Here is a 25,639-nt window from a genome sequence, read left to right as displayed (position 1 = left end):
AGCCGCAGCAGACAGGTCAGCACTAGTTGATCGATGCACAATAAGTACTAGCTAATATGGATCTTGCATAAAATACGTTGAAAACAGTCGGATGGAAAAATAATAATGGAGCACAAATTGACATAACTTGAGGTGACGCAGCTGGTGCGTGTGTGTAGGAGTGGAAATACCGCAGCTGCCACCCCAGACACAGCCTGGTAGCCGCGGGCAAGGGACGGAGCGTGGCACTAAGAATTGCCTGTTCCTGGAGATAGATGACGCACACCGCGACAAGTTCGACCATGGATCTCGCGACTCCAAAACTCTCGACACGCCAACATCAACAACCCCTGTCTGCGTGTCGCCATGGCCGCACACGCAATTGCACTACGAAATGGTGATATTAGTGAGGCTCACTCGGACCTTTTAGGGCGCGTCTGACTCCTTGTCCTTGAACTAGACTCCGAGTTGATCCCACGTCATTCATGCCAGCCTCGCCTCCCCACATTACTGACTCCTCTTCTGGCACACGCCATCTGAGACCTCTGCGCCGCTTGACGAATCCACCTGCGCCGAGAATTCCGGACGGTGGTTGTCAGTGGAACTCCTCGTATTGATTACTCGTCAGGCAACGAAGACAAAGGCGCTGTTCCGCTGGCGCGTTCGTTGTCTTTTCCGCTGCGACCCGGGAGGAATACATGACTGATCGCGGTAGATCAATGTTGGCTGTTATATTTTTATCGTCTATTCGTATTGTCACCGATTATTATTATTCAGCGGGAAATACCCTCATTCCCTTTTTTCCCTCTTGGGCCACGTTCTAGCTGCTTCTGCGAGCTTTGTGATGACTCGCGCCGACAACGCCCAAATCAGCTGCAACTTATTCCGACCGATTGACGCACATTGCAGAGGCTTTATTTGTTGATTTTCTGCTTGCTCAGCCACTGTGACTCTGGAAGGGAAAAAAAAAAAAGACCGACTCGCAACCTTTCCCCACTTGCGGACAGGGCGCTAAGACAAGACAGACTGACGACAATCACTCACAGCCTTTTTCAACCTGCCTTCTTCCTTTCTCCTGTAACGACGTTTTCCCTTTGCTGTCATGTTCACTGGCAGTCAATATTATTTACCAACTCTGCATTTGACAGCTTCCCAGTGGGGACACTCGAACTAGCTCTCGCATTCACACCAAGCTCGCAACCTGTCTGCCCGCCAGCCAACGTGCCGCCGATCCATTCCTGTGTTACGAGCAACAAGAAGAGAAATACGGACCACGAACCACCCGCAAGAATTGCGACCTTCCCAGTTTCTAGGAATTCTGGCCACCACCTTGATTAGTCGCCGGAATCCCGCATCTTCTGCTGCGGCCTTCCCTGGTTTACTCCAGGCGTCGTCACCAGCTTTGTTGACGTGTGCTGCGTCAGAGTCGCTGTCATGTTGTCTGCACCAAACACAGCCCGGCGCATCTCGTCGCTCTTCAACCTGAAATCGAACAGAGACTCTGCTGCCTCGTCGACGTCTTCTGGTTCTCCCAAGCTGTCGCCAGACAGCCGTCTCACCACCGACAACCGTCTCGCCGCCGACCACCGACGTGTTCGAAGCCAATCTCGCCCTGCCGTGCGCCATGCTTCATCGCCTCAGCCTAATTCCGCAGACGCTCGCCCGCGAACAAGCAACGGCCCGATAGAACCGCTCGACCTGGAAGCCCCGTTGCCGCCGCCGCCGTCCTTGCTCGCCATCAACCAAGACCTTGACGATCCGTCCTCACAGCGCACCTCGCACAGTCGACAAGGGAGCGCCTCGCACAACAGGAGAAGAAGTTGGATGCCGAGCAGGGCTTCCATGTCCATGCCTCGCCAGGATATGAATGCGGCTCAGACCGAACCGGAGGACCCTTACGGCGGGTTCGATTCTTGGATTGCTGGGCTGGAGCAAAAGATCCCCTATGATCTGGACGCTTTGACGCGAGGAGACCAGGTAAGTGATGACAGACGCTGAATTTCCCGACACTCAATACTAATGTAGTTCCAAGGTCCCCGAGCTATGGAACGAGCAGGGCGACACGTTCGTTTACCTTTTCCCTCAGAACACCAACCGGCCGCCGTCATTCAAGGTGGATTCGAGTGTCTTTTCGGACTCCCCCTCGCTCACTTTTCTGGCCCGAGGCACCGATCCCAAGGTGGAAGCACTGCGCCAATCGACTCGTACGCTCACAGTGACCGACCCCGACGGCGCGACCGCGCCCGAAGACCAGTGGATGAATGATTCTGCAAGCAGTGGCACAGGCCGCATGGCGTTCGTGGATGAGCCAGTAGAAGAAGTCCAAGACATCAATTTATATCTTCCCATACCGCTTTCCGGCGACGTGTCAAGTCCGAGCTCATCCCTTGAACCTGACGACATCGACGCCCTGGTGCTTTTCCGCAACCTGTTCGCCTTTTTGCTCGGCCAGGCCCTGGTTGCGACGCCGCGACACCCTAGCCTTTTCTCCATCTTAATGGAAGTGTCGGCCCTACTTAGCCGCTTCCACTTCTCCAACTTTGATGGCTCCAACTTTGGAGAGGTCGCCAATTCAAGCTTTGCCAACTACTGCAGCGAGCTCCACCTTGCGGATATCCGCAAAAGCCGAGAAAAGACTATTGAAGCTGTTATTCTGGGCGAACGGCTACGCTATTATCCTCTCTACCTTGAAGGATTTGTTCACAGTGTCGGCAAGATGGCCGAATTGCGGTACATGCAGAGTCCTAAATACGCCTTGATCAGCCCCGTCACACAGAAGCGACTTGAACGCAGCTACATCGATTTGGGGAATCGTCTGACTGTCTTGCGCGGGAAACTTGATGAGTTTGACTTTCCGGCCATGTTCTCCGGCATTGCCAACTCCACCACTTCTGTTGAAGGAAAAACCGTGCGGTTCAAGTCTTGGAGGCTTTCTTTCTTGGCTTTTAGAAAACACGTGTTGGGCTACTACCGCCAAAAATACGGCTCCTGGCCTCCCAAGGCAAACTCCAAGAAGAATGAATTCGAGGGAAGCGGGTTGAACCGGCTGTTACTCAACGAGGTTTACGAAGACCTAACCGATCTTTATGACATGCTTGTAGATCGCACTCAACTCACGACGCGAACAACTGACATGGCCACCGAAGATCTTGATGTGCCAGATCCCGCCGAGGCTGTGCTTCGGGCTATGCGACGAATGATGAGCGAGTACGACCGCAGCACACCTCCGGTGCTGCCTCCCATTCCATTTGACGTACCGCAAATGCCCAGCGTGCAAGTGCTCCACCGGAAGACCTTGGATGCTAAGAAAGAAGCCAAGGAGCGACAGAAAAAGCTCTCGGACTCGGATATCAATGCAGTCCTCATGGCATCTTACACTCGGGAGAGTTTGAAGCCAACACCGTTTGTGGAGAGCTTCATGCAATTCGAGCGTCGCAATGCGCACGGCAAAACCGTGGATGAGATTTTGGATAACAGAATCGGCCAATGGCTGTTCCTCTATGCTGTTATCCAGTCTCTTCCTCTGTTGGTGATTGACGTATCTGATCTTCGCTTCACGCATGGTGTCGAATACTTCCTCTGTGTTGCTCCTCGTGGAGGTGCACCATGGGTGCAGAACGATGCAAAGGCTGGCCGGAGCTGGTTCGGTGTTGCTGGTGGACAGGGTGTTGTCAGTCTGCCTTCAGATGTCGTGAACAACGCGGTCGACACCGTCTACCGCCGCAGCCACTGCTGGCAGATTGCCACCCAGTGGGCTGAAAAGAGCCAGATTCTCGGCTCTCCGATCACGACTGAGGACGGTTCATCGGTCTTCTCCTCGCCCGCCCCAGTGCCACAATCCTCGACGGGTTCCATGTCTGATGCGCCGTCCATGCTGAGCCCCAGTGGCATGTCTTCCATGGGCGTGCCGCGCACTGGATCTCCAGGCTTTATCTCCCACAACAATCGAGCATCAATCTACAACACGCTCGAAGCGCTCCCTCTTCCTGCGGGTGTCATGCCCGTGGAACCGCCTACCAAGCCGTTTACGCGCATGAATCCGACTATGAGTTTCGATGACATTTTGAAAGATATACCCAATGGAAAAAAGAAATAGTCATCATATTTCACTTTGCATCTCAGCCATGCGCGTTGGAGTTTTAGCATTTTTGGTCCTTTTTTTAACTTGCGGCTTTTTTGACCTCTCCTCGCATTTCGGTATACGGATGGTTCATCTGAACGTCGAATGTCAACGAGAATAGAGAAAGAATTTATTCGACGAGCATGGTTTCTATGAATAATAGCAGTATTTTTGACTGCGGATACCTTTTTTCTTTCTTTTTCTTTTTTTTTGAATACTAATACTGCATTACCTAAAAAAAGCAACGAGACGACCTTCGTATTCGAGTCGTGTTCTCGAGTTAATCATACAGACATTTCTTGTTCATCTACTGAAAAAAAATGAGAAAAAGAGAGATCCATGTCCTATGGTATATGGATGATTTCCTATTTCCTTGAAAATGTACTTTTACATACACTGCGCTATTTTATGTTTCTGTAAAGAAACTCTCAATATTTCACGATTTTTGAAGCGTGGAATAAACGACGAAAGGGATGATTTGGTGGATATATACATGAATTTTTAATACATGATTAATTATTTTATTCTATGACTTATATATTGAACCAGTAAATCTTACTAAAGACGATATCGAAACCCAACAGTCTGCCAGTCAGTCACGTCGTCGAAATCCTCTGGCTGGAGCGATGCATCCCTCACAGCCTCGACGACATCGGCCACTTTGCCTCCAGCCACGACGCCAGAAGACGAGCCAGCGTTTCCAACAACACCTTCCTCGTGGTCTCGCCTGGCATTCGTGAATTGCAAGTAAACGCGCAACGAAACAGCCAACGCGGCAGAGATGATATAACAAATCAAAATCGCGCGGAACGCGGTCTGGTATGCGGGAGCCTCGGAGGTCTTGAAGAACTGTGGACCGGCAATGTTGCCCGCGCAATAGGCAATGAACATCATGGCTGTCATGGTCATCTTTTTCGTGACGCCCTTGTAGTTGGCCTGCACGAGCGACATGACGAGTGGAAGGACGCTGGGACCCGTGGCTAGTAAGAAGTAGCCAAAGAGCTGCGCGCCCTTGGTGACGTGGTGGCTGCGCGCGTAGATGATGGCGCTGCCTGTAACAGACAGCGCGACAATGGCAACTATTAGGATGCAGTTTACCTGTCTAAACCGGCCGGCAAGGTAGCCTGTCAGCGCGATGGTGATGGCGCTAATGACGCTAGATGGGATGTTGATGAGCGTTGATTGCAGCGAGGTAAAGCCAAAGGACTTGATGACCAAGTTTCCAAAATTCTGTGTCCCACCATTGGGGATTTGCGTTAGGATCGCCAGCGCGAAGATGTGCCATGTCTTGGGATCGACGAGACACTCGCGCGTCTGGTCCCATCGCCAGTGCGTCTGCTCCGTACGGCCGGTGCCGGCGATGATGGCCCGGTTGGTCATTATCTCTCGCTCGTGCGGCGTGAGGAACTTTGCGTTGGAGATGCTGTCCGGCAGGAGGAAGAGCAGCGCAAAGGCCCAGAGAAACGTGGCCAGGCCGAGGATGATGAACATCCACATCCAGGGATGCAGTGGATGCTCAATATGGCCGACGCCGTAGGCCAGCAGACTGGCGACGAGCCCGCCAATCGAGTTTCCGGAGAACCAGATGCCCGTGCGAAAGGGGATCTCGTCGCGCGTGTACCAGGTGGTGGTGATGAACATGAACGCCGGGGTTATGGTGGCTTCGGCGACACCGAGCAGGAAACGCACGGCCAGCAGGCCGCCGTAGTTGACACATGCAGCAGTCAGAGCGACGATGGCGCCCCAGAAAAAGGTGTTGATGGCGAGGTATTTGGCCACGGGCAGCCGGGCTATCAGGATGTTGGTGGGATACTGCCAGAAGAAATAGCCAAAGTAGAAGATGCTCGACACCCAGCTGTACTGCTGGCCGACAAGATGCTGTTTTGTTAGTTTGTTTGTTTCACCCAAGATCAAAAACCACAAGACTTACTGTATCGTCAATCAGGCCAAACACTGACGCGCTCGACAGAATCGCCTTGTCCATGAAATTGAGCATATACGTGACAAACAGCAGCGGAATCAACCGCCAGTCCACCTTGCGCAGAGCGCGACGCACTGCAGCAGCATCGACGTCGGATTCTGTCATGTTGTCGCTAGTCTCTTCTTGTTGACTATGATTATAATGATTGTTGGCCGTAGAGCTCCCACTAGGGAGCAGCAAAGGACTCCGCTCCGAGGCCATCCCGGACAGCCCAACCGTTTAAATTTAAATGTCGAAATAGAGATTGTGTTGTAACAACGGTCGGCCAAGCTCTGCTAGTATCCTATCACGCTTAGTTATCAGGCGTTGAGGGGCTATGGTGGACGGTTAGAAAGATTTGGACAAAAGTACGACGTCTGGAAACCGCCAATAATATGGCCTCTAGATTCGGGATAGCGACTCTTTTAGTAATAGTTAGTTATTCCCTAATAAATTATATATAAAAAAGAAATTAATATATAATTAAAAGAATTAAGACTTTTTAATATCTATATAGATTATTTATCTAAAAAAATTAATTAATTATATAAACTTAATTTACTTTATATATTGATTATAAACCTAGTCTACATGTATCAGTTGATATATATATTCCGATTTGGGGTAAAAAAATAGTAATTACTAATTTAGTACATCAATTGTATATAAAACACTTATATTATTATATATTTAGTTTATTATATTTTATCTTTATATCAAATTAGATACACACTTTATCCATATCTCTTAGACTATTATATTGCTTTGCAATATATGGATCAATTGATAGTACCAACTCTCATATACCTCCTCCTCAACAGTCCACTCGGCAGAATACCCTGATCTCCCTCGGTAAAGAACGGTTGAGAGAACAGTTTTGACAGGCGTATACAGCGAATTCTGCCATTTTTTAAGTTGGATAATGCCAATTGAATTCTTCCCTCTTGTTCCCGAGAATCTGACTGCTTTTTATTGCGAATTGGTGGCATATTAACGCGTTTTTGGGCGGAAGTGGCTAACCCGTTTTTCCCCTGCTAGTTTGAGTGCTAGTCTACTAAAATTTTTGTGAACACCTGCCAAGCGATTTAGGATATAAGTTAACCCGCTTGTGGATAGAAGAACATAAACGACAAGCGACGGAGCACTAACTATCGTTTGTTTACATCCTCAGGCCACCACCAGCCGCCGGCATCCTTGGGTCATCAATAACCTCATCCAATTCAATAAAATTAGAAATCTTTTTTTTAAAAACTTTTTATAATGGGTAATTTACATATTTAGGGTTATTTAATTTTCCAACGGCCCCAGGCCACCCAAGCTAGTAACTTATAAGCGCCTCTAGATGTCGATCGCCTAGTTTGGCCAAGCGAGAGTTCCCTGGTTTGTTCAGAACTCAAACCACCGGCTCACGTCTATACAAAGTAGTCATATTCAGGGGATATAATAATATCAATTAGTTATTATAATAATTCTACCCCTATCCCTGCTCGTCCTATTTTCCCTAATTAAGCTAAACTAGAGCTATCCAGGTTAAATTTATAAATTTAAGATCTCGTATAGGATTAAGAAGATTCTAAAAGGTTTCTTTTATATAAAAATTAACCTTGTGTTCCTGTACGGTCCTACCAGCTCTGAGTTTGCCCTTGGTGGGCCCCCAGCCTTGACAGCAAGCGGTCTTAGCCATTTCGTATAGAAAGGCCGTTTTTAGTATTAGACATGTATAATTTGGATATTATAAAAAAAACGATAATACCAGTGACGTTTGCCAGAAATTAATATGTTTATAGTTATATTTAAACATAGAATAATATATCAAAATTCGAACTATAGTGATCCAATAAAAGTGGTTCGTACAAATAATTAGCCATTTTGTCCCTACGGGGGCCTCAATGTTGGGTGACCTGTGAGCCCACGGCCGTAAACATAGGTCTATCAATAGAGTGTTCATATGCAAGTAATCTTACAAAGTTCTGCTTGATTAGAATTGTCACTGCGGCCATGTTATTTGGGATAGTCGGCATTCTAATGAGCCGAACCTCGGTTAATTCGAGATTTAATGGATTTTATCTGTTACCTCCGGTATTGGACCGTATAAATTTGTGTATGAATTTGCGTGTAAAGTCGCCCATATCCGCGTCGTATAAGTAACACATCAGCCCATACTTCATTTTACTAGTAAGGGTTATGTTTTGTCAGCTTATATAATGAACCAATAACCCCTTAATGAACACTTATTAGTAAGGAATTCTTAGTTCATTATAGAGGCTGACACACTTTTTTTAACGGTTGCGGTGGGGGATTGGCCCGTAGTTGGGCTTGTGTATACGTAGCTAGATATACACATAAAGCTAAAGATTTTAATCCGGAACCATCGAATAGTAGATCCTTTTTAACTTTTTTTTTCCAACTACGTATCTTATTTGGTGTCGGCTCTTCGTATATTATTCCGTAGGATTTCGCTGGCGTTTCTAGATGTCGATCCTCTGGGCTGTATACTTCCGAGTCTCCGACCCTTTAAGTCACGGAGATCCGGAATGTCTTCAGTTCCTTGCGTGGTTGGTATCGCTACAGCGTTGAACTTTATTTGCTCCGGTAACCTCTATTATTTTCATTGTGGACTGCTTTGCACGCAGCAAATCGCCTCGGAGTGATTATCATGTTTGGCACGTTGGTCTCCGCCGCCTTTGACCGAGGAACCTTGGAGTACATTGAGAATCCAGATCCTGTTGCTGCTGTCAGCCGTAATCTCCGAGACAAGATACACATTTCTTGCATGTTTTGCCGCTCTAGAAAGGTATGACTGTTCGAAGTCTTTATCCCCTGCCTACAGTCATAAATGAATAACCATATTCCTATTCACCCTACTGTCGTGTTAGATTTCTAATATCATGGAATTATAGGTACGCTGTTCTGGAGGACGGGGAGGATGCCAAAGATGCGTGGCCATGGGATTCGAATGCGTCTATCCGGAAAACCAGAAGCGGAACAAACGACAGGAAAAGAACAAAAGGAGTCGGACAGTAAGTAACGAACGCTATGATGGTTGCAAGATCTTATTTTCTAACGCACTGAATTTGAACAGGCAATTCAGCGTAATGAAAACACCTCGACCCGGATTGTGAGCGATGAAGCAGACCTTTGCTCCAGGAACGACCACGGAAAGCACGGGGAACAATTGGCCTTACATGACTTGCAAAATAGCATGTTCGACAATAGCTGCATCGAGAACTCTTTTTTTGCGCCTTGGGTTGTGGATAGTCCAAGGCAGCACGGCTTTGACTGCGGATCGAGCTCCAGCAGTAGTAGCTGTCCAACTTGTAAGTACTAGTACCTAATTCTACAAGTGTCCTACGTACGCTTTACTGACACTTCCGGCAGCCGCCGTAGGCCTTACAAGAAGCGAATCGCCTTTTTCGGCACGGAGTGGTAGTGACACGGCGGCGGCAAGTCGTGGCCAAGCTCTGGAACTATCTACGGTGGATACGTCGCTACTCGGCCTGTCGGCTATAGACAGCGTACCAGATTTATCTTGGGGGGAAGAACCTGACATAGCGCATGTCGACATCGCTTGGGAGATGAATACCGATGGACACGATATGGCGGGCTCAGCATTAGAATCGCTCTCTCTCGAGCCTCGAGGCAAACCATGCGCAGAATTCGACAGCTGTTGTTGTCTGCTGAGCTCCATATCCATTCTTGAGAGACTTGTCTCCAGATCTACTTCTAGCGAGAATCGTATCGATCTATTACTCGGCGAAGTTCGCAGTTCCATTGAAATGTTGGCGATATTTATGGCATGTGAGAGGTGTGCGACTCGAGTAGAGCAGAACATGTTGCTGGCCATGGTGGCCAGGCAAATAAGCGTTATCCTCGAAAAGACGGCCAACTGTTGCAAAGATATGCATCTGTCTGGCCTAGGTGACACAAACTCACCTCAGCAAATACCCGAGCTCAATACCTCTACTATTAACCCTGTCGACATTTCCGTGTCGACCTACCGCGTCAACCGACGTGAGAGGCGACACCTGCTTAGAAGCCTAGTGACTCTCCAGATTGTAGAGTTTCGACAGCAAATCAATACAATCAAATCCCGATATCGCAATCGGCCAAATCAGGGCCAAATGGAGGCTCTTATTGAGGCAGAAAACCATATCAAATTAGCACAGGTTGCTATCAGCAGCCATTCAAATATTCATGACAGCTTATGATGGCTATGATAGATAAGTATATAATAATATCGACATGTACAAAGGTCATGATCTAGAGACTTGTGCCTTTAGCTGTGGATCTGTTCTCATTTCATCTAATTTTGACGTCCTTAATGAATAAAACGCACGCACCTCTTCTTTTTTGCGCTCTTCTTCCGTGTATATTATCTTTAATTTATTGATGTTTGCCTACTATACTAGGGTTACAATCTTTCCTGTCAAATTATATAATCTCCTCATGATTATACGGCTGCTTTTCCGAGTATTAGCACAGCCCATCTCAGCAACCATTGAGACTCAATGATTCCATAGCAGTGAGTCTTCCATTCGGCTTAAAAGCCAACATTTCCCTTAATATTGTAGGACATTCTCATCGGCTTCCCCAATGTCCTCCATTGTGCTTCCCCGCCGTGGTTCCTGTATAAAATCAAGGAAGCGGTTAGCCAATGAGGTGATTCTCAATCCGTGGTGTGACGGATCAAAACCATTCATTAGAGCAGGCTAGGGAGTTGTAATCCTTCCGTTGATAAGGCAATCCTAATCATTACTCACGTATAGGTTTGGAGAATTGACACCCAGCTTTTCAGATTCGCAAGTGCGGGGTTCTGCAAGCAAGCCAGTGATTATGCATAGGAGGGGAGATACCGTGAGTCATGAGATTGCTAATCGCGCGCCTGCGGAACAAGCTTAATTTATGGCGGTAGAAGATTAAATACATTTCTGCAAAAACATAGGCCGCAATGGCTCATCTCGCCAAAGTTTGATATCTTGCTGATATGGAACTGGCCCTAAGAGATGAACATCCAAGATTGGTTCAAGACTAACAATTTTTATAGTTAAATCAATAGATTATAATGTTAAAATTAATAAAGTATAATTATATTAAATAATAATATGAATCTAAGAAATATTAAACTTTTTATAATACTGAATGTGGTGTGGTCGAAGTAATCCAAAAGTGTACACCAAAACTCATAACTTCCACAGCATTTGAACAGCTACCCGTTTCTTTGCTCGAAACATAGTCCTTTTCTGTTTGCCCCAAGTCATTCTAATACAATCGTCTCTGGGTACATATGTACTTCAGACCATTTTCACCTTCTCCCACCGCATCAAAAGCCCTACTACCAATACCGTAGCAGCCCCTGAGATTGATATGCCATAGGTATGGGCTATAGTTCTGCCGATAGCATCTGATGCGATAGCACGTACCTCAGGAGTGCTGTCGCTGATGATAGAGGAGTATCCACCGGCAAGTGCTGCACGAATCTCACTGGAGGAATACCCCTTCCCATCGAGGGCGCTTTGCAAGTTATCGAAACCGACGTTCTGAAAGATTGTCCCTGCTATAGCTAATGCCAAAGCTCCACCACCTAGTTGTGCTACGTTGATGAAGCCGAGGGCCGATGTTACCTTATCGGCCGGGGATTTAACAAGGGCAATCGAGTAAGCAACCCATAGCGACAGACCACATCCAGCCCCAACCAATACCTCAAATCCATAAATATTTCCCGGAGGGGTTGTAGTGGAGATTAAGAACATGAGTACACTCCCAACCAAGGCTAGTATGCCGGAAATGACGTACCAAGCGGCGTAAAGGTTGAGTTTGGGCAAAAGAGCCCCTGATAGAAGGGCAGAAAATATCATGAGGAATAGGAAGGGCAGAAGTCGACCCGCAACCTTGATAGCGCCATCTCCCTTTGTGAACTCGAAAAAGAGAGGAAGGTAGTAGATGTTGAAGTTGAGGACAGCACTGCCGCCAGCAGTCGCAATGTACAAAAGAACCAAAGACCGACTTTTGAGGCACCAAACCGGAAAGACCCGATCTTCTTTGGTTGTCAAGAAAGCAGTCCATTGTTGAAGCATATAGATAATGGTGACGACCCCAGTCATGACCCAGAGGGTGATGACGGAGCCCGAGCCCCACGGCCACTCAGCGCCACTATATGTGCACGCGGTTATGAAGAGAGCGTATGTTGTGGCATTGAGTAATGCGCCAAGCCAGTCCAGATCTTTAATCCGTGGCAGGATCTTTTCGTCGCAATGTGCACCGTGGCGCGGGAACGAGACAATGTAGATCGGGGCAGTTACTGCTGCGAGAACGAGGTTTATATAGAAGGACCTTTTTTATATTGCAAGATAAGCTCATGAAAAACAAACTTGCTCAGAGTCTTGTTGCTCTAAACTCACCAACGCCAAGTTGCTTTACTCTGAGCAAACGCCCCACCGATGACAGGTCCAAGGAGACAGCCCAGACCCCAGAATCTATAATGGGGGTGTCAATTTCAACATTTTTCACCATCAAGGCTACTAAGTACTAGATGGGAAAGACGCACGCGCTGACCAAGGCAGTGTAAAGTGACCGTCGGGCTGGGGTCGTAAAGATGGCGATGTAGGTCATACCTCTTGCTCGATGGGTCAGCTTCTCGACTCAACTGTAAAGTAGTGGTGCATCTTTATTATTAATTGTGCTTACCCAAGATACATGCCTGCTCCACCTATTCCTGCCACGACTCGACCGACAGCCATGGCGTTCATATTGGGAGCTGCACCGCAAATGGCACTGCCGATTTCGAAAGTGACGATGCTGCCTACGTACAGCCATTTGACCTCTAATTTTGTGTACAGGGAGCCAAAAAGCGAGGTGGTGGCGACGGAGCCGAGCAGAAACCCAGTACCTACCCATGGCAGCAGAGGCAAGTCACCGAGAGAAGCCAGAATCGGTCCTTGCACGTCGGCGGTAATCGTAGAGTCTAGTCCATATAGGAACGAGGTTAGGTATAGCCCAATGCATACACTGAGCCACCGAGGATTGCTTATCTGTACGACTTCGGCAGCGCTGTCTCCTGCCTCTTGTTCTGTCGTAGTAGTTGAGCCATATTTGTCGATGACGGGCATGGACTCGATCTCTAAACCCATGATTGCGCACGATGCAACGTTTGATAAGGAGATGGAATACGGTGCTCAGTTGGGGTGGTGAGATTAGCCGCTCAAAGCTTCTTAGTCAAACTGTGAGGGACGAGTATCGTAGTACTCAGGACAGGAAATGGACTACTACCATTCGGATGGGAGAATACAACAGTAAGTAGCGAAAGGTGGATATTCCCGGTGGGGGTTAGGGTTGGTTTTTGGGGGTGTCCGGTGGGGGCACTGGAGGCCTGGAAAGAAACTCGGCAGCCATTTCCAGATAAGCCGAATATGGATCCTGGAGATCGTGTAGATCAAAACTTTACTATAGACTATACTAGGACTAGTACGTATATACTATATGTAATACTATCCGTAAATGGCTGGGGCCGAGTTCCATGTCCGTTCCATGTCCGAGAATTGAATCCGGTACGGAGTACGTATTTTCTTATTTTCTAATGGGGACTTTCTTAAAACTAACCGAGGAATTACGGACCCCGTACGAAGTATGGTAATCCATAACGTGGTACGGAGGTAGAAGCAGGTTTATCAAACAAGTAGATTTTCAACTGGAACCTATTGAGGGTGGCATACCGTAGACGAAAAAAAAATTAACGATTGCTAGTACTGCTATAACTGGCTTCTTCGGCATTGGTCCTTGTTTGTCCTCTTACCGGAGAATGAACCGACCTAATTCGCTCTGCCAGGATACCTTTCTTCACTGGTCAGACAAGGTCACCGCAAAAACACTTGTTTTGAACCAAAGTCGAAATTTAGTCTATCTCAAAGCCAAGGTTCCTACCAGTTTATGTCCTCATCAAGACGAAGGCTGTGGCCCTGAATCCAACGGGTTGGGGGAGAGCATATACGATGACCAGGGATCCGCTGTGGGAACATATCTAGGAATAGATTTCGCGGGAGTCATCGAATAAGTTGGTCCTAATGTGGCTAACAATTATAAGGCGATGGAGTGTGTGAGGCTACCTTTAGAGCGTAGGCATCTCTTTTTTCGGGGACAGGAACGACTTTCTGTATAGGTCTTTGGAAGAGGTGCTAATGGTGTTTTTATGTTATAAGTAAAGATTTAGAGAATAGTGCCTTTGGAGACTACGTTGTGGCTAAGGAAGATATTTTGATCAAGATACCCAATCTTAGTTTTGAGCAAGCTGCTACGCTGGGAGTCGGCATTGGCATCGGCACTAGCGGCCAGGCTCTCTCTAATATAGTCGCTCTGGCCTACATATTCACTTATCCTTCCAGACGTTGGAGTCGGTAACGTATTTTAAGAGCAACAAGTTTTTAGTAATGAATTCTATGACGATATATGAGTAAGTTAGCCAAAGTAGGCCTATTACAAGATATGAAATCTATTACGATGTACAAAATGACAGGACGCATTAAAGGATTAGGCCACTGACATATAACTATAAGAGACCAATATGTAGTCTATATCAGGTAGATAGGAAGCCATTACGTCTATTATCCAATCTAGGCATAATTCTAGACTAACCAATTAAAATAATAAAGAACACACACTAGAACGAAATAAGAGATTGACGGGAAGTGGAACCGGAAGTATCGATTCAATATTCATATTGACTCCATGCTTGGGTTTAACGCTAAACAAGCAAAATGAAACAAGGCCAAAGTGGCTTATCCTTATTAAAATATAATCGCTATGCAAATACATTTTCTATTAAAATACATATATATAGGTGACCGTGCCGTTTCATGTTGCATACGACAAAACGATCAATCTTCGCTCGCAGTCACCTTAACTAACTGACTCTTGGACGCTATCTTGGCGGCTACATCAGCTAGGGGCATGGCGCTCAGAACATCAAAGACTGAAATATCACTTCGCATGTTCTTCTGGGCGCGATTCCGAATCTCAACAGCCTGTAACGAATCGACTGTAGCAAAACTTGTTAGTTATGTTGTTCCCTATAGACAAACAAAAACCGTAGGAAAAAGGGATAGAGTCATAACTTACCGCCATAGTCATAGAGTGGCCTTTGGGAATCCACCTCGTCCAAAGAAACACCCATGGCCGCAGCAACCAGTTCTTTGATGTTCTCTTCCACGGCGGATGCAGCCTCTGCCATACTCTTCGCGATAGACAAGAGGGTGCCCACATCTTGCTTTCCATTGCTGCCCCCGGCTTGTTCTCCGATTTTAATGACACGGAGCTCGAACTTCTTATCTCTCGAGAAGCCTCCAGTGTTGCTCTCGTTGTGCTCAATACGGTCGCCAAGACCTAGCACTACCTGGGCCGGGATCGTACCCTGTCCGTTTGTGGTGGAGCCTCGCATAATAGTTCGCATTACGATGCTGAGCTCTTCTAGGTTCGTCTGCAAGCCGCGCCAACCGTGCTGGTACCTGCCCAGATAGCTGGCGAGGTCACCAAACTCACCGGCTGTGGTAAAGTGCGAGGAATCGGAGACCAAGCCGACGTCAATGCTGGTAGCGTTGATTCCGAGATGGGTGCGAGCGTGATGTGCCAAGGCATCCTCATAAGTATTTCCAGAGGCATAGTTGGCCTGTGCCGTGTTGCCAATAACACCGGTGATGGACGACAGCAAAATGAAGAATGGTTTATCAGCAGGCCAGAGGTTGGCCAAGAGGTTCCTTGAGCCTTTGGTTTTCGGCTCAATCGCATGCTGCCACTGACCAAAAGACATGTTGTCAAAAATGCCGTCTTCGAGAACCATGGCTAATTGGATCACGCCAGCAACCCTCCTACCACTAGCCTTAAGGGTTTCGAATGCTTTGGCAACACTAGCAGCATCGTTGACATTGCACTTGAATGCTTCAGCTCGTACAGAACGCTCAGCGAATTTCTGCAGGTCCTTTTGATTCTTTGACCCGCCCGATCGAGACAGGAAAACTAGATTTTTGGCGCCACATTCGATCATCCAGTTAGTAATATCCAGGCCAAGAGCACCCAGACCGCCAGCGAGAACGTATGTTGCCTCACTGTCAAGCTTCAATTCTTTGGCTGGGGGTGCATACATGAGCACTGGACTTGTATCGTTCAAGGACACCACGACAGCCTTCTCGGTTTGGATGCTGTTGTTCATTGAGGTCAAAAGATTGGTGACGGGCAGCACAGTCAACGGGCAAGGTCCTTGGAGGATGTACTTGGTGAAGGCCTGCTGGAAGAGTTTGCTGACGATAGTTGGTCTGCCTTGGATCACAGCAGCCATGTCGATGCGAGCGAGAGTCACGTTGGTTTTTGAGGCTGGAAGAAGCGCTCTGTTGAATGTCTCTTTATTATAATTGTTGATGTCGATGAACTGGCCAAAGTCGCTTAGAATGGACATGGCTCTGGAGACATGTGACCCAGACTGTTGGCTAACAACAACATCAACGCCACGGTTCTGGGTAGCACTTTGGATGAGCGGCACGAAATTACCCAGGGCTGGATCGAAGATGTGGTCTGTAGGAATCCCAAGCCGGCCAGCAAGCATGTCTCGCTCTGCTCTGCCGTGGGCTAGAACAAAGATGTCACGGACCCCAATGGTTTTGGCTACTTGTATCAGGGCTTGTCCGACCGCACTGGCTGCGTTGTCTAGCAGCAATGCCTGGCCGTGACCCAGACGAGCTATCTCGACAAGCGCATACTGTGCAGCCATCAACGGCTCGACGAGTGCAACAGCCTCCTGCGGCTCAAGGCCGTCGGGGAGTGGTGCCACCAGGTCTTGGTTTTGACGAACATGGGTCCTTGAAGTAGCGTAAGAGAAGACGATGGCCCGTTGTCCAATATCCAATGCCTTGACCACCGAGTCAGATCGACGAGTAACTACGCCAACAGCGTGGTGAACGGAGTTTATTGTTTGGCTAGTTCCAACTCCAGCATACTCAACTTTGACTTCGATTTGGCCTACTTCAAGTGGTAACTCGGCATCTTCGTCTGGAATCCAGATACAACCTTGGGCATCGTTTGTACTCTCGCTCACTTTCAGTGGCTTTCCTAGAGAGCCCAACGTAGATAGGATGGGTTTCGCCGTATTACTTGCCAATTGTAGTTCGTAGTCGAAGCTAGCATCTTCGGTGGCACGAGGAACATAAATCACACCGTTACCTTCAGCGTATTCCATTTCTTCTACGTCCTCGGCCAGAGTCGCTCGCCAAACATTGAGAACTATATCTGTGTATTGGACACTAGAAATGTCGGCGACAGCGGATAGATCGAGAGACGGCAGAATTGCCATAGGGTATTCGTTGCGCATCACTCGGAACAACCCCTGGCTTGCTGCGAATTCAACACCGTTGGCCCAACTTTCAAGCACACTACCGTGAGTAATCCAGAAAAGATGCCTGACCGTAGAGACGAGTGTCTTGAAGGCTCGGAATTGTTCTTCGTCCCAGGCATACACCAGTGGCCTGTCAATCTCGAGGAGAGAGATGACAGACTTTCCGCCAAGTGTAGCCACGCCGCTTGTAGTCAGATTGGTTCGCGAGACAGACACACCGGAACTTTCAAGCTTGGTCTGGATTGTGGAAGCAAATATACCAAGGGCGTCGGATGGTGATGTAGGCAAGAGAAGCACAACGGAACCAGGCAGTTCAACCGATGGCGAACTCGTAGTTCTTAATGCGAACAGGACGTAGGTCGCATCTTCCTCCGCTAGATGGCCAACGCACACGCTTCTAGGGACAGTGACGTCAACTACTCCCTTATCTGACTGACTAGCAGCATGAGCTGTGAGACACGCCAGTGGAGCCAGCTTGGCAAGTGTCGCAGCGTTCTGGGCCATGTCGGGAACTCCCAGGCCAATGACAATATCGTTGGCTTCGGGGCCTAGTGTCTGGAGAAGTTCGCTCTCGGGCAGCCATTTATAGGTGATGGTAGTTCCCTCCTCAACTCCTTCACCAAGCGTGGCTCGCATCAATTGCAATCCCAACTCCGATGTAGCGAAGGCAATGATATTTTTTGGCCCGTATGTTCGGTTCTTAAGGCCAAGGAGAATATCGATGCTAGATTCGGACTCATCAAACATAGCAACAAGTACGGTGCTGTTCGACGACTTTAGGAACACCGGGTCTAGCCAGGTGTCGATCAACACAGTCGCTTTCCCAGACGATGAGGAGGACAATGATATGAACTTCGTAAGATCCTCGTTGCCAGTTAAGAAAGCGAGATTGGGAACCCAGGTGATCCTCGCACAGTTCTTGATGGCCCTAGACAATGCGGTACCAGCCGTTTCAGAGCCCTCTCCAGATGTGACCTGACGGAGGGCAAAATTTTTGATCGTAAGCTTTGGCTTTTCCCACTCTTGATCAGATACAAACATTTCAGTGTTGATCTCATGACCGCTTTTGGACAACACGCGACCATAACCAGAGTAGAGCGCCCCGGGTTCCTGTGGCTGATCACTGGCGATATAAACCTCTTCGATACTATAAGGCACTGCACTTTGTTTCGGCCAGCCGGCATCGAGGGAAGCAATCACTAGGTGGAATATAGAGTCTAGGGTTGCTGGGTGGATGACATGGGGAGACTCATAATGTTTGGGCATTGTCGACCTGGTGTCTGGAACAGCCACAGATCCGTAGGAGGCGTTTTTAGATGGCACTGCCGTGAGTGTCTTAACATTACGGAATGCGGGGCCGTACTGCATGCCAATGGAGTCCAGATTTTGATAGAACTCATTAACGTCGATAGTAGCCGCGGAGTCATCAGCTTCGGAAAGCAAGGCCTTATATAGACCCAATTGTCTCTGCCACGAGGCATCCACGCTTTCCTCTTCCACTTCGCTTGCTTCCTGCTTGTATACGAGAGCAATGGTTCCAGTGCAGTGCTTCGTCCACGGAGAGCCGTTGGTCATCGAGTAGACCGTGAAGGTCCACGAGTCAGGTTTCATACTGTGCGGGTGTAAACTTGTTCGTGTCTCCACGGGCGACCCATCATCCAAAGATATCACTAGCCCGCGTTCGAATGTGACATCGGTCATCCGGAAACCCTCAACAGTCTTAGACGAGTCACTGGTTCGCAGTACGCCCTCCAAGGCCATGACAAGCATGCCAGCCCCGGGGTAGAGCACGGTTCCCGTAATTGTATGATCTTCAATCCATGGGTTTTCGGATACTCGCAGGTAGTTCCTCCATCGTGGCTCGTAGCTACTCTGGGAATCTTCTGGCATGCCCAGAAAGTCACTGCGTACATCTGGAGGAAAACGATAAGAGCGAGACAAATATGATTCGTGCCAGAAGCCTCTTGTATGATTCCAGGGGTAAGAGGGCAAATCACAAAGCATCTGAGGGGTGCTGCTTTTGTTGTTGTTGTCGTTAACAGCACCCATGTCTACCTTGTAACCCGCAGTCCAAAGTACTCCGGCGACGTTCAGTGATGTCTCCAGTGCGTCCTTTCCACGAACTAGCATAGAGATGTAGGGTGCAGACTTGGCGAACTTGTTGTTGCTCACATCAATGATCTGTCGCAACGGTCCTTGGAGAGCTGCGTGGGGCCCGACCTCGAGAAAACCTCCCCATTGTACAGCCACTGAACGAGTACCGCCTGGCGCAACTTTCTTGTGCTTCAGCAATGCCAAGAGACCTTGTGAGAATTGTACGGGATTCTGCATATTGTCAACCCAATACTGGGCGTTCAATTCTTTGGCAGAAGAGATCATAGACCCGGTAAGCGATGAATACATGACCGTGCTGTTGCTTCTGCGGTCCTTCGCCTCCTCTATCTGCTTCAATGATATATCACCAATCATCTCGAGATAGGACGGTGAGACCTCGCGCATGTGAGGTGAGTGGTACGCTGTAGTGACCTTTAGTTTGCGGGCGAATTTCCCATCGCCAGAAATCAGACTTTCCAGCTTTTCTATGGCGTCGACATCGCCAGAAAGTGTCACGCTGGAGGGACTGTTGATGCAAGCCACGACTGCAGATCCGGGTGCAACTTGGGAAAGGTACATCTCAGCATCATCATGAGAAATACCAGCTGCCATCATTGCGCCTTGTTTGGACACGGAGGCGGAACTGAGACCTCGGACGTAGGCTAGCTTTATGGCATTGTAGTGAGTCAGAAGCGATGCGCCATAGGCGGCGGCAATCTCCCCGCTCGAGTGTCCAATGGTTGCTGTTGGTGAAATCCCCCAGAAGCGAAGAAGGTCAACCAGTGCGACCTGGACCACTGTGCAGAGGGGCTGGCTGTACTCTGGAAGGTTGATGTTTGGGTTGGGCATCTTACTCAACTCCTCCATAGCATTCCACTGGCAGCCCAAGCTCTCGAGATGAGACTGTGAAACTTGAACGCTTTGTCGGAAGATGGGATTCTCGAAAAGTTCGCGTCCCATTGCTGGCCACTGAGCACCTTGCCCTGTGAACACCATGACAAGGTTATCGCCGTGACGTTGTGATCGAGTGGCTGTTGGCAACCCTTTCGATAGTCTTTCTGTAAGCTCTGACAGCGAACTAGAAATAACAAAGGTCCTGTGCTCTAGGTGTGTGCGACGTAGCGCGAGTGTGTATGCAAGATTCTCCAAGAAATATGGGGCATGAGTGTGCTTTGAATCTCTTTGCAACCATGTGTTTAGGCCCTCAGAGACACGCTTGGCTCCAGCTTGGTCTTTGCCGCTGAAGACAAATACTTTTTTGGATACGTCGTGAAGTAATCCGTTTTCTAGTGGTGCATTCGGAAGAGCTAAAGGAGAATCCGAATCTTCGTCGTGTATGACTGTGTTGTGCTTACCAGTTAGACCCCTTTCTTGGAGGTAGTGGTAAGCATCGTCCAGAATAACATGAGCATTGGCACCACCGAAGCCGAATGAGTTAACGCTAACTCTACGCAACCCCTGTGCCGGCCATCTTGCCACATCTTGTGGAAGAGCAAGATGCCACTCGTTCAGCTTCAGTTTCGGGTTCACCCGTTCTACGCCGTATGTGGGAACCAGCATTCCTGTTTCCAGTAGCAAGATCGACTTAAATACTCCTGCCAGGCCAGCACACCCCTCTGTATGACCCACAGTGGGCTTGATACTGCCAATGTAGAGAGGAGTCTTTCCAGCTGCACGCCTTGCTGCACCAAGGGTCGAGGCAATAGCAGTCAGTTCAAGAGGGTCGCCGACTGGCGTCCCTGTGCCGTGGCATTCAAAATATCCCGTCTCTGATAGATCCAAGCCTGCATCCTCGTAGGTCTGAGTTATCAATTCGGCTTGTGCTGTGGAACTGGGTTGTGTAATACTGGGTGTTTTGCCGTCGGCGTTGATGCCAGAACCTCGAATAACGGCACGGATGGTGTCGCCATCGCGAATGGCATCTGACAGACGTTTGATGACCATGGCGCCAATACCATCTCCTCGGCCATAGCCATTAGCACGGTCGTCGAATGTGTGAGAGATTCCCTCAGGGCTAAGCATATGCATTGCAGTCAACTGATGCGAGGTATTGGGATTGATCATGAGGTTCACTCCAGCGACCAGTGACTAACAGAATCAAGTTAGTTACCAGTTCGTGCAATACGTTTGTGTCCCGACTTACCATGTTGGTTTCTTTCAGTCTTAGTGACTGACATGCAAGGTGAAGAGCGTATAGCGAGGAGCTACATGCGGTATCAAGTGTCAAACTCGGACCTTTGAAACCAAAGAACCACGAGACTCGATTAGCGGTCATTGCTTCACTTAGACCCGTTGCTGCCGGATGTCCTATATCGTAAATATCGTGCAAGGAGATCATTTCATAGTCGTTTGTCATGCAACCGACGTAGCAACCCGTACGGCTGTCCATAAGATCCTCGACGGGGATACCGGCTATAGCCTTATATATCAGAGTCAAGCTCTTCTTGAACGACTTGGAGAGGGTCATATTTACCATTCTCAATGCTTTCGTAACTGACTTCAAGTAACATCCTCTTCATCGGGTCCATGGCGGCAGCCTCCTTTGCTGTTATCGAGAAGAAGGGGGCATCAAAGTGGCTGATGTCTTGCTGAAGAAAGTACCCATGCTGTGAACTAATGCCACCTTTTCGATCTGGGTCAGGGTGGTACCAATTATTGCTATCCCATCTATCGCGGGGAACTGGACAGTAACCAGTTTTGACCCTGCTGATAATATCCCATAGTGAGCCCAGGGATGACGCCTCGCCAGCAAAGCGACATGCCGCACCAACAATAGCGATGGGCTCCTGCTTGTCCGAACAATCCATCGTGAGGGTGGATGGTGGTTATACACTTAAAAGATTAACTCCACAGAGTGCGGGGCTTAGAACACAATTAATATAGATGCACTGTCGAAGTCAACACAATACATCCAACAGGCACACAGCACGGGTGGATAGCGTAAAAAACAAAAAAAAAAGGGTTCGTGAGGAGAGTGTGTGCCGGCTGTATGTGATGGCACGGAGCCCACGACTTTTGTAGAGTTTGTGTTGGATTTCACTGTGGACATGCAGCCCGCCTGGCCGGCCCAATTTGTTCAACAGCGTCTCGCCATTTACTGTATTAAGGCTTGGCCGCGCCGACTCCTTCATACCTTGATTTGGTTGCGGCCCTCAAAACGGAATGGATGGCCAAGTTGGTAGCCCTAACTGGGGCCAAAGAACGCTCGGCCCGTGGCAAATTCGGGGTTTCTCCGCTATACTAAAATTTGCGGAACGAAATGAAGCAAATTACAAGGCTCAGCGGAGGACTAAACAGCAGTATGAAGTAAGTTCTACGGCTCCAATTAACAATTGACCGAGTATCACTTCTTGAATCCCTGGAACAAGTTATCGTTGATACTTTCCAAGCAACAATGAAGATTCTCTGTCTCCATGGCGTCGGCAGCTCAGGCGCCATTCTTGAAGCGCAGATGGCAAATTTGCGACGCGAACTAGATCCCAGTTTTGAGCTCGTCTTTGTAGACGGTCCATTCGAGTGCGACCGAGGGCCTGGTACGTAGTGCTTGTGACGGCGGTATCAAGTTATATTCTCGTTAACACTCTCGCATATAGGTATCACGGAATACCAGACCGGCCCGTTTTTTTCTCATACCCAGGGCTATTCTCCCGTTGAAATGGCACAAGCATTCGATTATCTAGAAGATATTCTAGAAGAAGAAGGTCCCTTTGACGGCATCTTCGGGTTCAGTCAGGGAGCAGCTTTAACGCTGTCTTATTTCTACGAACGGCAGCTAGCAGCCACAGGCCCACTACCAGTCAAGTTTGCATGTCTCTTCTCGACCGCTATACCGTGTAGTGCAGATGTGGGTATGGGAGATACCATTATATCAAGGTTGCGCGCCCTGGAATACGACATCACGGATCGAGCCAGGTGTAGAGACGAAGACCTGCTGACGATAGCAGAGCAAGAATTTGTTGAGTTGCTACAGAAGACAGTTGTCGACGCAGCTATCCACGACCCGCGTTTCCCTTGGACTGATATGAATGTATATCGGTACGGGGAGTACGGCGCTATCCCTCGCGTCATGTATCCATCAATACTGGCACAAAAGATTCAAATACCAACTATCCATGTGTGGGGGCAGAACGACTTTGAGTATATGATCAAAATGGCCGAATTGGCCCGCAGCATATGCGACGAGTCTATGGTAAAAACAATTTTACATGGGGGATTGCACGACATTCCGAAAAAGCAACTGGAGATCAAAGCTGTACTTCGAACAATTGACTGGGCTATGGCCCAGGCATAGAGCTCCATAAATACAGTGGTTGATTTCATTTACCCTGACCCTGTGGAACACATGTAGTTGGGCCATATAAATAGATGTACCTAGATTCTTAGATTTCTTTGAATATTATAATCATTTCTGCCTTAGCCCGGAATTACAAACTGAGATACTCCGGCCGCCTGACTTTCCGACCTGGTAGTGATGATGGAGGATTATGTCTGGGGTACCGCCTAAGGCATGTCGCGATACCACTACCACTTTGATTGGGTTGTGTCTCAATTCACCAAAATAATCGATCTAAGTTCCTCGAGTCGCGTCCGATCAAAATGTAGCAAATAATTATTGACCGATCGCCTCACACAGATATGTAGAGAGCACATACTTCAATGTTATAGAGTCACGTAAACCTAACCCCAACCCTGAGTGGGGGATAGGCCATACAAAGTAAAGATAACAAACTCAAAATTCACACCTTGAAGCTTCAATATTTCATTTTGATGGTGTGACGAAAATAAAATAGTCAATAACAACAAGACAAAAGAACAGATCATCGAAACTTTACCCAGTCGAGACGGTTTGTATAAGCGGGGCATTCCCAATTCGGTCAATCGCCGATACTGCTAGGGTTAAGGTTAATAATACCCAGAGGTTTCCGGTTTGACCTACATGTATTACAGAATCCTTTGTCCGAACCATCTCTGATTCATTTGTCTTGTAACGACTTCTCACTTTAACACCCAAAAATACAAACAATAATGAGAGCTGCACGAGTTCGCGCTACCTCCCCGGATGGAACACCGTATGGTTTCCCTGGAAATCCAGCTCCCTCTTCGGCCATCGAGGTCCATGACGACATCCCCAAACCGCAAATATCACAGCCTGGCGAATTCTTGATTCGGGTGAAAGCCTCTACAGTGTTCAAGGACAATCTCGAGTGGAATGAGCTGTATCCGCCTAACCATGCCCTCTTGGGAAATGACTTTTCTGGCGTAGTCGTCGCTGTACACGAGGATGAGCAAGAATTCCGGATCGGCGACCATGTTTACGGTATGACGCATGCTAAAAGGGGAGGAACATGGGCAGAATATGCCGTCGTCACGTCAGAAGAAACAGTCAAGAAGCCGGACAATCTGTCGTGGGAAGAGGCTGCCGCGCTTCCTGGAAGCGCTATCACAGCTGATCAGGCCTTGTTCGTGCATGCTGGGCTGGAGGCCACAGCGGAGAAAGGAGTGAAGCAGGTTCTAATTACCGGCGCAAGCGGTGGTGTTGCCATGTATCTCGTGCAGTTCGCTGTCGCAGCCGGACATTTCGTTGTGGCAGCGACAAGCTCAAAGGAGCGGAACGAGTCATTCTTACGCTCCATTGGCGCCCACGAGGTTGTCGAATACAATGAATTCAACGCTTTGGCGGACAGATTTGATCTCGTCATTGATTCTGTTGGGTTCCAGGTTCTCAGCGACTGCTGGGGCGTGGTTAAGCCTGACGGCACCCTCATATCCTTCGACGCGTGCAGCTGGGGTTATATCGAAGAACACAAGAGCAAAGGAATTAGCAAAGGAAAAGAAGGCGTTCAAGCACTGTACTTTATCGCCGAGCCTTCAAGGGTTAGTATGGCGCGCATCTCGGAACACGTTTCGAAAAGAAACATCAAAGGGCTTGTACTGAAAACCGTGTCGTTAAACGACGTGCGCGAAGCGTACGAATCTGTTCATTCCAGAGGCATTGGGCAGGGCAAGGTTGTTGTGTTGCCCTAAATATGTACACGCTTTCAGTAGATCTTCACGATATAATATTCAAATCCACGATTGACTGAGTAAATCGTACTCTCCCGTCAACTTTAAGTAC

The 25,639-nt window shown here is 48.2% G+C and overlaps 7 protein-coding genes across 7 annotated transcripts; 4 read left to right on the top strand and 3 right to left on the bottom strand.

The window, feature by feature from the left end:
* Nucleotides 1-1,413: 1,413 nt before the first annotated feature.
* On the top strand, nt 1,414-4,075 carry TRUGW13939_09158 (uncharacterized protein; the record flags this gene model as incomplete). The annotated part of the gene is made up of 2 exons (XM_035492283.1): nt 1,414-1,956; nt 2,012-4,075. The coding sequence occupies 2 exons, from the start codon at nt 1,414-1,416 to the stop codon at nt 4,073-4,075; spliced, it is 2,607 nt and encodes an 868-aa protein (XP_035348176.1).
* Nucleotides 4,076-4,657: 582 nt separating this feature from the next.
* On the bottom strand, nt 4,658-6,281 carry TRUGW13939_09157 (uncharacterized protein; the record flags this gene model as incomplete). The annotated part of the gene is made up of 2 exons (XM_035492282.1): nt 4,658-5,977; nt 6,030-6,281. The coding sequence occupies 2 exons, from the start codon at nt 6,279-6,281 to the stop codon at nt 4,658-4,660; spliced, it is 1,572 nt and encodes a 523-aa protein (XP_035348175.1).
* Nucleotides 6,282-8,715: 2,434 nt separating this feature from the next.
* TRUGW13939_09156 (uncharacterized protein) lies at nt 8,716-10,267 on the top strand (the record flags this gene model as incomplete). Its single annotated transcript, XM_035492281.1, has 4 exons — nt 8,716-8,853; nt 8,960-9,079; nt 9,142-9,376; nt 9,438-10,267. 4 exons carry the CDS (start codon nt 8,716-8,718, stop codon nt 10,265-10,267), a joined length of 1,323 nt encoding a protein of 440 aa, XP_035348174.1.
* Nucleotides 10,268-11,350: 1,083 nt separating this feature from the next.
* Nucleotides 11,351-13,186, bottom strand: TRUGW13939_09155 (uncharacterized protein; the record flags this gene model as incomplete). Its single annotated transcript, XM_035492280.1, has 4 exons — nt 11,351-12,389; nt 12,458-12,532; nt 12,604-12,672; nt 12,744-13,186. 4 exons carry the CDS (start codon nt 13,184-13,186, stop codon nt 11,351-11,353), a joined length of 1,626 nt encoding a protein of 541 aa, XP_035348173.1.
* Nucleotides 13,187-14,926: 1,740 nt separating this feature from the next.
* On the bottom strand, nt 14,927-22,331 carry TRUGW13939_09154 (uncharacterized protein; the record flags this gene model as incomplete). Its single annotated transcript, XM_035492279.1, has 4 exons — nt 14,927-15,087; nt 15,168-21,612; nt 21,668-21,976; nt 22,023-22,331. The coding sequence occupies 4 exons, from the start codon at nt 22,329-22,331 to the stop codon at nt 14,927-14,929; spliced, it is 7,224 nt and encodes a 2,407-aa protein (XP_035348172.1).
* A 587-nt stretch (nt 22,332-22,918) lies between these two features.
* On the top strand, nt 22,919-23,815 carry TRUGW13939_09153 (uncharacterized protein; the record flags this gene model as incomplete). Its single annotated transcript, XM_035492278.1, has 2 exons — nt 22,919-23,057; nt 23,118-23,815. The coding sequence occupies 2 exons, from the start codon at nt 22,919-22,921 to the stop codon at nt 23,813-23,815; spliced, it is 837 nt and encodes a 278-aa protein (XP_035348171.1).
* A 734-nt stretch (nt 23,816-24,549) lies between these two features.
* Nucleotides 24,550-25,548, top strand: TRUGW13939_09152 (uncharacterized protein; the record flags this gene model as incomplete). Its single annotated transcript, XM_035492277.1, has 1 exon — nt 24,550-25,548. The coding sequence occupies one exon, from the start codon at nt 24,550-24,552 to the stop codon at nt 25,546-25,548; it is 999 nt and encodes a 332-aa protein (XP_035348170.1).
* Between the last annotated feature and the right edge of the window lie 91 nt (nt 25,549-25,639).

This window comes from Talaromyces rugulosus, chromosome V, assembly GCF_013368755.1.
Source record: "Talaromyces rugulosus chromosome V, complete sequence".
Lineage (NCBI taxonomy): Eukaryota > Fungi > Ascomycota > Eurotiomycetes > Eurotiales > Trichocomaceae > Talaromyces > Talaromyces rugulosus.
Note: the sequence above shows the minus strand (reverse complement) of the source record. Positions and strands in the feature narration are given on the sequence as shown.